General features: G+C 47.3%; 1 protein-coding gene across 2 annotated transcripts in view; it reads right to left on the bottom strand.

Moving 5' to 3' along the window:
• The window catches only part of LOC123758455 (chromatin-remodeling complex ATPase chain Iswi), an 89651-nt gene that overhangs the window by 59235 nt on the left and 18051 nt on the right, over positions 1-12365 (bottom strand). For both annotated transcript variants that reach the window (XM_045742889.2, XM_045742890.2), the window contains 2 exons: positions 7918-8157; positions 2468-2609 (listed from right to left, as the gene is read on the bottom strand). In XM_045742889.2, coding sequence (XP_045598845.1) covers positions 2468-2609; positions 7918-8157 — 382 coding nt within the window. The remainder of the gene's footprint in view (positions 1-2467; positions 2610-7917; positions 8158-12365) is intronic.

The raw sequence follows: 12365 nt of genomic DNA, 5'->3' as shown, positions 1-12365 counted from the left end.
AGGGGCGAGCAGCACCTAACCAAACGGGGCAGCCACGGGGCATTCGAGTGGGAAACCAACCTAGCATGTTGCAGCAACCTAACCTAGCTTGCAACACGGATGCCGCCTGTACTCTGAACAGTAATAACATCAGGAGAGTACTGGAGAACAAGCAGAGAATCACTCGCAAGACTCCGGGTCAAGGTGTCAGTGACCCAACAGGCAGCATGACGGAGGTAAAAATGGCGACTGTCACCCGGAGACAAGGGAACAGCAACCAACGATCCCGTACAAGACGGGTTGGAACCCGGAAGACACATTCAATGGTCCCCCGAGCCCAGACAGGGGTTTCCAGGGCCCGTAGGGTAACAACTACGGGAAGCCCGGGCAAGGTGTTGCTAACCGGTTAAGAAACCCAAACATAAACAAGAGGGTAGAATATAGCACTGAAAACCCCTGAGACGTGTACAATCACGGGGGCCTAGCAGAAGGCCGCCAAACACTACCAGTGGAACTATAACCACCTTAAGCAGACCCCCACCAGACATGAAAAATTAAAAACAAAAGAAAAACCCTGCAAAAGTACACCGTCTCCAGAGGCAACAGAAACCGGCCGCCGCTTAGGTGGCAGGCTGTGCAACACCTTGACGCCCTAACCAGCACAATACCAATCCCTACCCAGGGCCAAACAAGGGCCCCAAGCCCCAGCTGGCCCCAAGGGCGAGGCAAATGCCGGGCAGCAAGAACCTCTACGGGAATGGTTCCCGAACGCCCCAGGGAAGATAACCCTGTAACGCAAGGGCAGTACTCATAGGGCGCTTAGGGAAGTCAGCCACTAAGCACATGCAGCCCCGGCACTGATGAAGTACTCCTGGCCACCGCACAACACAACACACGGCAGTGAACGCCACACAAGGCAAACACCGCCTAGGAAACTGAGGCCAGAGAAGCGTCAATCCCGGTTGACATTAGCGAACGAACTGGAGCTTGGCAGCCGGCGCGGTAGGTCCGGGGCTCCCCCCTCCCCCTCCCGGGGTGGGGAGGGCTGTGCGGACGATCGGCGCGGCAGTAAAGTGTGATGTTTGCTTGTTTGCTAGTTTCCTTGGGATTGTAGGGAGTTTTCTACCTCTCTGTTCGGTTTTTGTTGTAGTTTCTTACCATGTGGGGTTTGTTTTGTTACGCCTACCTTTCTGGGTGCCTAACCCCGGTCGATGGCAGATAAGGAAAACCCCCAACCATATGGGGTTTTCCAGGGCCATTGCTCCCTGAAACCTCTCTGAAGGGGCCAGGTTCTGGCGCTGGTCCCTGGTAGGTCTGAACTCCTTTAGCTAATGTCCCGGTCTAACATAACATACATTAGCCCGATAAGCTCCAGGGAGCCGTAGGGGCTCCCCACAGAAAAGCCAGGAAAAAGTGAAACACAAAAAAAAAACTCCACAACAGCAAACAAGCAGAAATATTGACCATTGATAGCTGAAAAGTAGGCTGCATTAGCCATAGTGCACCTCACCAGCCAACAACCACACCCCCTACTGAGGGCAAGGTGGAATACCCCACTTCGGACGTTCGGGATGTGATTCCCAAATGCCCCAGAGATGATGAGCTGAGAAACAAAGGGCAGTACTTCCAGAGCACCTTGGGAAGGTGGCTCTAGGTGCATGCTGCTCCAGTGCTCGAAACTCCTAGCAACATGCACACATCTGTTTTATAACACCGCCACAAGGGCAAAAACACCAGAGAAAACGGGAACAGAGCCAAAGCAACAATGACCACTCAGAACAATTACATCAGTCAGGAACTGAATGGGGGTGGCCTGACTTAACCAGGCCAGCTCCCACTGCGCCCTGTAGAAGAGAGGCGGGGTTAATTAAATCAAGTTTTGCTTGTTTGTTTGCTTTCTGGGGAAGTTCTTTTGCATTTGTGAGGACAAAGGTCGCACTTTTCAACCAAGCAGTAGTCTGTTTTGATTTGCCTACCTGCATGATGGGGTTCTGGGAGTTCTACTCTCGTATCCCGGCCAAAGGTCAGACTTTACTACGTTTCTGGGTACCTTCCCTGGTCGATGGTAAGATGACATACTTTACATGTTAAGTGTTCATGGGCCATTGCTCCCTTTGCCTCTCTGAGGGGGCCAGGTTCTGGCTTGTGATCCCCAGTAGGCTTACGAAGAACTCTGCGATGGATGACTCTCAAGTCGAATGGCATTTAATCAGAAAGACAGCCGACTATCTTTCGACTAAGGAAGCATCTGGGATCATCCCGGGCGTAAGTTCAAACCCTCATCACGGCCCTTGTGCATTTGTTCAGAAAGATAGCTTCAGGGAGCCGATGGGGTTACGTACAGAAAAAGCTTCAAAAATATAATCTCAATTTTAATTCTTCACAGTTCTTCAAATCTAGTTATTTTAATAATAAAAAAAACATGGATGTTAATTTTAATATAAATAGGGTTCTACATCAGTATTTTTTTTTTTAACAAACAACCTACCCTAGTTTCTTGGTCGCCGATAAGACATACTGCTCGTAAGGAAGGACACCATCTCTTGAATTCATTCTCCCAGTTACGAAGAGTTGACTTAGGCACGATGACCATGTGTGGACCGGGAATATTACGGAAATGTTTCATGTATCTAGAAAGAACAGAGAATTTAACTATGAAAATGAGCAGAAATAAACACCTCTAAAAACATAACAGTAATAGCATCTATATGGTACAAAGCATTATCCTAGACAATAGATTTTAAATTTGTTCCCATATCCAATACACATACTCCATTGCTTACCTATTAGTGACTAAAGAGGAGAGAAATCAAGCTCTGTATGCCTTGCTTTCTAGCTGTTTATACCTGGCACGCAGATTATCCCCCTCAATATTAACATTTGCATTACATTTCTTTTGACAGCTCTGCTCCAGTGCCTGAATTGGGGGGTTCCCGGGGCTCAGGAGGTAGTCCACTTGGAGCAATTAGGCTCTGACTCTGCTTGGGCAATTGTGCCTTCTGGGCAAGGGTTATTGCTGGAGGGCGGAGATTTTCATAACCACCTTTCCTGTATGAGATAGAGTTGGGTGCGGCTTCCCTTTGGGTTCATTTCTGGGTGCCCTTGGACTCCTAGGATTTGTCCTTCCTGAGGTTTCATTCTTCTTGTTTTTCCCCACCTGAGGTTCAGGAGGCCCTTGGTGCTTACCTCCTGCAAGACCCAGGCCGAATCCAGCAGAGCTAGAACCCGAAGCAACAGCTGGACCGGGGGGACGGGGAAGGTGCAGGTAACTTCACCTCGACAGTCTTACCGAAAAGCGTCTACCACGACGGCTTTGCAGTCGAGGAAGGGCGCCACATATATCAGGCGGCGCCTCATCCACGCCAACGCGAAGAGAGGTCCACCTCCAGGGATCCGAACGTCTGGCAAATCCAACTAAAGAAGTCGGAGTCGACCGTCCATTACTTGGAATGGGGAAAGAACGTAGACAGGCCATCCACCAGGACATTGTTTCACATCAGGGGCGTGACCAGACAGAAATAAACCCCGAAAACTCAGAAGAGCCACTCAGAGCGACCAGCCCCAAAGAGCCAAGGATCGAAGACTCTCCTCGGTTCAGGCAACGAACCACTGTGGCGCAGTCCAAACGGAGCCGGATCGTAGAGCCTCGAGCGAACCGATTCCTCTGCAACGAAAGCCACACTGCCGCAAACTTCCACACCGTGCTGTGAGCCCGACAGAGCCCACTGCCCCTGGCCAGTCTGGTGAGCACTGGTCACAAAACCCCAGTCGAGAGACAAGGCGTCCGTGAATACATTGAGTGAGGGTTCTGGAAGGTGCCAAGGCATTGAACCCTGAAAAACCCGAAGAAGAATCCGCAGCAACCGACGCAAGGGCCCCAAGTGGACGAACCCAGTGATCGCGAGAGCAGTGGAAGGGACAGCCCCGAAGGAACCAGAATAGACACCAAAGCCAAACTCAACCCAACAGATAAACCAGCATGATGAAGTTCAAACTCTCAGCTGCTCGAGCAACCTCCGAGTGACCCGGGATTTCCTCAGGAACAGGAAGCTCTGCTCCAGTTCTAGGAGCTCTGCTCTAGGAATAAAGGTGGGACTTCAGCCGGAGCACTGCCGCAGGAGGGAGAGACATGAACGCTGTGCGAGAATCCCAGACAAGGCCCAGCCAAATCCGAACCTGGGACGGAACCAAATGGAACTTCCTCCAGTTCACTAGAAACCCGAACCCAGAGAGATGGGAAAGAACCAAACCCCTGGCAAGTAGACAAGTGGACTGGGTGGGAGCCCATACCAACCAGTCATCGCTGTAGGCCAAGAACTCAACACCTAGAACATCTAAAAAAGTGGATTTTCATGGTAATACTCCAAAATAAATCAGTGTATTTTGGAGGGTAATACTCCAAAATAAATACGTATACTGTACTCAATAAATAATTGTTTAACCAGAGATACGTTTGGTTAAAGTAGTACACCATGGTTGTACATGCTCATTTTAGCCATTTTATAGAGTTGTAATTACCCAAGTGTAGTTACAGGATGAGAGCTACGCTCACGGTGTCCCGTCTCCCCAGCATTCTTTGTCATATAACGAATTTGTGGACCTTCATACGGTGGTGTAAACTACACATAAATGTATAAAATCATTAAGACAAATGATTTAAAGTGATTTGAGTGTTTGTCTTGCATAAACAGTGAGAGAAGTGTGATGCCACACTGACACCAGACTCCCTCACATACAGTAAACAAAACACCACATCAAGAAGACACACTGCAGTCGTACACGCTTAGTTTTAGCCGTTTTATATCCGTGGACCTTAGTATAGTGGTGTAAACTACACACAAAACTGATTAAATTGTTCACACACCATTTAAGTGCATGAAATTATAAAGAAATTGAGGTGGATTAGTGCTACTGGACCACAGCTGATGGAGCTCCCAGACACCATTATAACACCACTTTAACAACGGTAGTGAACAACACTACATACAGTGGCCCAACAAGAGAGTTAAGTCTTAGCTAAATAAGACAGAGCTCCAAACCTGCATATTACAAAACAAAATAAAGAAGGTTGGTGGTGTTTCTTGGGATTTGCATCCAAATTCCTTGTGCCACTAACCACATTTATTATAGGGGCAGTTATGCCCTGGGCTCATGAACACACCTCACGTAGTAAATTACTTTGCCACTTAATTAAAATTACTAACTAGGTAAATCAATATTTAACAAATATTTAATATATTGCAATTGCTTGAAGATAAATTTAAGTATACATTTGCAATAGATAAGTTCATAACAATAAGAATTAAATAACCAATCTTGTCATTGTTTATAATATAATTCCTATGTGGGCAAGATATCAGAATTAAAAGGATAGGCTAAAATAATTTATAACCATATCAGTGCTAGTTGCATTATATATATATATTTTTATTTTTACCAAGTGGTAATTTTTATTCGACAGGTAGATATGAAAGCAGCACCATTCCTGTTGCAAAACCCTAAAACAGAACCACCAAGGGAGCAATGAGATAACAGTTACAGTCCACTACCCAACGAAGAAAGAATCAGTTTTCCTAGTTGGCACTGGATATTACTACTATCACTGTAATTACCTAAGTGTAGTTACAGGATGAGTTATGCTCGTGGTGTCCCGTCTTCCCAGCACTCTGTCGTATAACGCTTTGAAAGTACCGATGGTTTTGGCCTCTCCCCACCTGCTAACCTAACTTGTACCAACCGTCTACAACTCTGTGAAAGTGAATTCTCTTATATTACTTCAGCACCTTTGTTTAGTTAGTTTAAATCTATGACCTCTTGTTCTCGAAGTTCCAGATCTCGGGAAGTCTTCCATATCAATTTTATAGATTCCTGTTGCTATCTTGTACATAGTGATCATATTGCCTCTTTTTCTTCTATCTTCTAGTTTTGGCATATTTAATGCCACTAACCTCTCCTCATAGCTCTTGCCCTTCAGCTCTGGGAGCCACATAGTGGCATGTCTTTGCACCTTTTCCAGTTTGTTGATGTGCTTCTTAAGATATGGGCACCATACAACTGCTGCATATTCTAGCTTTGACCTACAAAAGTCGTGAACAATTTCTTTAGTATTTTGCCATCCATGTATTTAAAAGCAATTCTGAAGTTAGAAAGTGTAGCATAGGCTCCTCGCACAATGTTCTTTATGTGGTCCTCAGGTGATAGTTTTCCATTTAGAACCACCCCTAGCTCTCTTTCTTTGTTAGAAGTCTTTAAAGATTTTTCCACATAATTTATAGGTTGTGTGGGGTCTATGTTCTCCTATTCTACATTCCATAACATGGCATTTATGCACATTAAATTTCATTTGCCAAGTGGTGCTCCATATACTTATTTTGTCCAGGTCTTTTTGAAGGGCATTACAATCATTCTAGTATTGCAGACGATGAGTCACAATAACGTGGCTAAAGTATGTTGACCAGACCACACACTAGAATGTGAAGGGACGACGACGTTTCGGTCCGTCCTGGACCATTCTCAAGTCGATTGTGATTTTTCCTCATCACAATCGACTTAAGAATGGTCCAGGACGGACCAAAAGGTCGTCGTCCCTTCACATTCTAGTGTGTGGTCTGGTCAACATTCTAATATTGGTGTGGCTGTATACCTCTACAGCCACATCAATCCTATAATGCCACAGCAGCACCAGTATGCCGCCACAACTGCACCACTACCTGTATGGCACAGCAGCACCAGTATGCCGCCACAACTGCACCACTACCTGTATACCACAGCAGCACCAGTATGCTGCCACACCTGCACCACTACCTGTATACCACAGCAGCACCAGTATGCTGCCACAACTGCACCACTACCTGTATACCACAGCAGCACCAGTATGCCACCACAACTGCACCACTACCTGTATACCACAGCAGCACCAGTATGCTGCCACAACTGCACCACTACCTGTATACCACAGCAGCACCAGTATGCTGCCACAACTGCACCACTACCTGTATACCACAGCAGCACCAGTATGCTGCCACAACTGCACCACTACCTGTATACCACAGCAGCACCAGTATGCTGCCACAACTGCACCACTACCTGTATACCACAGCAGCACCAGTATGCTGCCACAACTGCACCACTACCTGTATACCACAGCAGCACCACTACCTGTATACCACAGCAGCACCACTACCTGTATGCCACAGCAGCACCAGTATGCTGCCACAACTGCACCACTACCTGTATACCACAGCAGCACCAGTATGCCGCCACAACTGCACCACTACCTGTATACCACAGCAGCACCAGTATGCCACCACTACCACAACTGCACCACTACCTGTATACCACAGCAGCACCAGTATGCTGCCACAACTGCACCACTACCTGTATACCACAGCAGCACCAGTATGCTGCCACAACTGCACCACTACCTGTATACCACAGCAGCACCAGTATGCCGCCACAACTGCACCACTACCTGTATACCACAGCAGCACCAGTATGCCACCACAACTGCACCACCACTACCTGTATGCCTTAAGCATAGCAAGAAAATATCACCAAGAGGATACTCAGAATAAGTATGATAATAAATTACAGTAATTATTTTTCAACTTAGCTTCAACACACTGAACAATAAAGCAACTTCATTTACCTTTTGGAATTATATACAAAGAAAGTATAGAAAGTAGAAGCTTACATTGTATCTAAAGCATTGTTTCCATTTGAAAAGTAAAACAAAAAAAAAACAAAAAAAATCAATATTTTATATATTATATTATATTATATTATATTATATATATATATATATATATATATATATATATATATATATATATATATATATATATATATATATATATATATATATATATATATATATATATATATATATATATATATATATATATATATAAAATTTAGTCAAATTTCATAGCCTCTTACCCAAGGAGAGATATAGTCTGTAGTGTTTTACCAAGACCCATCTCATCTGCAAGAATACCGTTTATCCCATTTTCATACAAATCTATCATCCAATTGAGGCCTCTAATTTGATAGTCTCTCATCTCGCCATTGGTGATGTAACTGGGGCTCTCCTCGAACCGGGTTATAATCTTTGATGATTTATTGGATTCAGCTAGTAATTCCTCGTCCTCTTCGTGCTCTCTCATGCGATGGCGATGGCTAAGGAAGCAGAGGGAAAATAATCAACTTTTGCATCACAACTTAAATTCTCACATGTAATGCACTCAAAATATAAACCTGGTTTTTCAACTAAGTAAATTCGCAAGATCAACCTGCTACTAAAGGAAATTGCCATTAAATTATCTACATTTTTCATACTACAAATCACTAAATAAGCCTGGATAAAGACCTAAAATTAATAATCATTTATAAAATACAGTGGTACCTTCGTTTTCTAATTTAATCCTTTCCCAGAGACGGTTAAAAAACCAGAACGAATTTTCCCATAAAAAAAAATGTATATTGAATTAATCCATTCCATATCCCCCAAAAAACCAGCATTGAATGTAATGAAACGCCATTTTCTGGGCGAGACCCATTGGCTCCCCGGAGCTATCCAGGCTGATATGCTAATGTCAGACTTTGGCATCAGTTATGTGTATGGAGACCTGAAGACCTACCGGGGACCATGAGCCAGAACTTGGCCCCCTCAAAAGAGGCACGAGGACCAATGGTCTATAGAAACCCCGGTGTGGTTGGAAGCACTCTTTGTCTGCCATCGACCGGATCAGGCACCCAGAAAGGTAAGCGTCCCAAAACAAACCCCTATTCTGGTGAAAATTGCTACAAAAAGCAGAACAAGTGGATAGAACTCCCCGAACAGAAACGAGCAAACTAGTATGACATCTCATGTTGCCGCGCTGCTGACTACGCAGCTCCCCCCTCCCCAGGAGGGGGAAGGGGAAGCCCCAAACACCCGCGCCGGCAATCCATCTTTCAGTTCTGAGGCTGGACATCAAAACACATGAAAAACTGCCGACCGGGAAGGGGGAGGGGGGTTGCCGGGGAGCCTCGCCCAGAAAATGGCATTTCATTACATTCAGCGCTGGTTTTCTGTCGGCTCCCTGGAGCTACCTACCCAAAGACGAAAACAAGAGGGACCTAACCCGCGAGGCAGAAGTCGCTTACACCCCAACGCGAAGCAGAGACAAAAGTGCAACTGCCAACCCAAGGCCACACAGGCCCGACAAGGCCCAGGAACATCAACGAAGGAACGCAGAGTCAACCAACGAACAACGTAGGCACGGGGACAGACAGCAGGCTGGCAGGACCAAACCACCCCCTCTGACGACCCAAGAGAACCACATCCTGGAACAGGGAAGAAGGGAACCCGGAACAACCCAAAACATGACCCCGGTCACGGCAGCCGCAGCACACCAAGCACGGCGAATTGCCGCAACCGAACACAACACATGATGCACCCCCGGCCAGACCAACCAAGCATCAAACAACCCAAGGACCCCTCTGGAAAGCAGCCAAGCCAGTCGTCACCAGAAAAGAAGGAGACAGCTGCAAGCGCACAAATCTATCAAGAGAACCAAAAGAGCCGAAACCCAGGAGCCAGAGGAGGGCACGAAGCACTCCGGCCTGACCCCCAAAAGCCAACGCCAACAAGAAGAGATCCTCTGAAACAACTCAGAACCGAAGGGGCCACAATAAACCGAGGAGAAGAGAAAGGAGCACGCAATCCAAGAACTAGGACGGCTCAAGCGGTGCAAGAGCAGGCCGGAGGTGAACCAAGCCAGAGATGGCTTGCAAAGCGGTGCAGAGGCAACTCCAAAGCCGAAGCAACCCGGAACGGCTCCGCCAGCGCCGCTCAAGATAAGGCGACAGTATGTGGCAAGATTACGGCCCCAAACCTCCACAAGAGAAGGACAAGACAACGCCAACAAAGCGCAGCAAACCTAAGAAGGGACAGAAAGAAAATGGAAGGACCGCCAAAAAACCCCACACCGCCGCCAAGAAGAAGCACGCAGGTGGGACACCATCAATGAAGTCACCTGACCACCAACAGATGGCGAGAGACTCGAGGCAGAACCGAACCAGCCCCGCCATGGACCGATCGAGCCTAGGAAGAGGCGGAGCCATGGGAAGATCTCGGGTGCGATCACCGAGCAAGAAGAGCCGGAAACCCAAGCCGGCAAGGAAGTAGATGGAACATCTGCCATAAAGAAAACTCCCCAACACCAGCGAGCTCACCAGGAGATCAGAGACTCTAAGGTTCTGAAGCGAGTCTCTCGAGAAGGGACACCGCAAGACCTCGAAAATGCCAACTGGTAGGGTAAGCCAGGAACCCAAACCTGGTAATAGGAGAGCCAAAAGGCAGATACAAAACATACAAGAATGAGTAGGATAAAATAAGAAAAACAAAAATGCAAGAAAAAGACCAGAACAACAACCCCACACCAGCAGCTAGGGACAAAAGCACAGAAGGAAGGTCAGGAACGAAGAAAGCTGGCAGCAAACGGGAACGAAAGGGAAACGACCAACAACACACGAAGCTGCTGGTCATGTCCCAACAAGTCACGCCAACAACACAGAGTTGTTGGTCACGTCTCAACACAACAAGACTTAACTGGAAAAGGTGCAAAGGTTTGCCACTAGACTAGCACCCGAACCGAGGGGTATAAGCTACGAGGAGAGACGACGGGAATGAAACCTCACGTCACTGGGAAACAGAAGAGGTAGAGGGCACCACATACAACATTCTCAGAGGAATTGATAGGGTAGATAAAGACGGACTAATTACACAAGGGGCACACACGCTAGGAAACACAGGTGGAAAGCGAGGGCCCAAATGAGCCATAAGACGTTAGACAGAAGGATGCCAGTGTCAGTATGTAGTAGACAAACGGCATACTAGAGGAAGTGACGTGGCGGAGGCCGACTCCATACGCAGCCTTAAGTGTAAATTTGATAGAGGTCAGTAGGCTCAGGAACCCCTACATGAGCCAATTGACAGGTGAGAGGGGGGACCAGAGCCAAAGCTCAACCCCAGCAAGCACAAATAGGTGAGGACAACTAGGCGAGTACAGAGAATCCAATGTATATGGAAGAGCTAAGCCAGGCACTGCAAGACAGGCAAGGAAAGAGTGATCCAGTCATGACCAAGAAAAAGAGGGCCGTGACCCACTGTGTAACAAACAAGACAGACGAACAAGGAAGGCCCCAGGAAGAAGCACGCAAGGGCCAAACAAAATGCCACAACCAATCACCAACACGCATCCCCAGTATCAAAACAGCAGCAAAATGTCACCTCATAACATCCTGGCACAGTGTAACAATTACCTCAGAACACTGATCTCCACCAGTTTACCCCATACCATGGCGAAGGTGGGGCCCCTTGACCGACTCAAGCATGGGTTGGACATGTATATGAGAGGGACTGGATGGGTAGAAATAGGAGCTGCCTCGTATAGGCCAATAGGCCTTCTGCAGTCACCTTTGTTCTCATGTTCTTGTATTCGTATCCAAAAACCACGAACCAGCGCCTGGCCGAAAGAGACACCAGATCGCATAAACTCACCTGCAGAACATAGGCACGAATGTGTCACGACACAATGTAGCCAAGAAGAGTCCGGGAGCACCGCCAGTGGAAGAAGGCTAGAGCCGCACATGCAGAAGAGTAGGGTAGAGGCGAATGAGGCGCCCCACACCCATAAGCAGGAAAACCCCTGCGTCCTCCCCACAGCGGCAATCCAGAACACCCCCAGGAGCTACAGGGCATGGACTGGAGAGATGAGAGGAGCGAGAGGCGAAGTACCCGAGAAAAAAAAGGACGCAGAACACCAGCACTTATGTATACTGCCCATAACCAAAACAAACTCCCATGGCACATGCGCAGGACACGAGGTCCGAACCGCTCAACCCGCTTGGCAGGAAGGCGCCAACTAGGAATATGGAAAGAAAACGAGCAGTGCCGAGATAGAGCACGGAGAGAAGATACAATTAAAAAAGAACGAGACAGGACCGAAAACCAAGAAGAAGCACGGAAGAGGACCAACAAGCCCTAGAAAGGACTGGAGGGGAGCCACACCGGAAGATGACAGACATTCCAATAATACAGGAAGAAGCGAAAACCTTCCCGAACCTTTGAGAACACACAGAAGCAAGCATAAATCACGAAGGCACATAAAGGCACAGTCGCACCCGAGACCAAAAGTCATGCGGAACCCCGAGAAAAGGGGAACATGACGGAGAAGTCCCGTCCCAAGAAAGAATGGCGAGTAAACGGAGAAGAGTACCCACTGACAGGAAGAAACCGACGGACCCCTGGGACAAGGAACCCAGGGGTCCGATCCCGGGAAGTGGCCGATGCCCAACAACTCGTACGTAGAGGGGAAAAAGGAAAAACCCCACTCCCCGTA

Source organism: Procambarus clarkii, chromosome 11 (genome assembly GCF_040958095.1).
Source record: "Procambarus clarkii isolate CNS0578487 chromosome 11, FALCON_Pclarkii_2.0, whole genome shotgun sequence".
Classification (NCBI taxonomy): Eukaryota; Metazoa; Arthropoda; class Malacostraca; order Decapoda; family Cambaridae; genus Procambarus; species Procambarus clarkii.
This window is presented reverse-complemented; position numbering and strand designations above follow the sequence as displayed.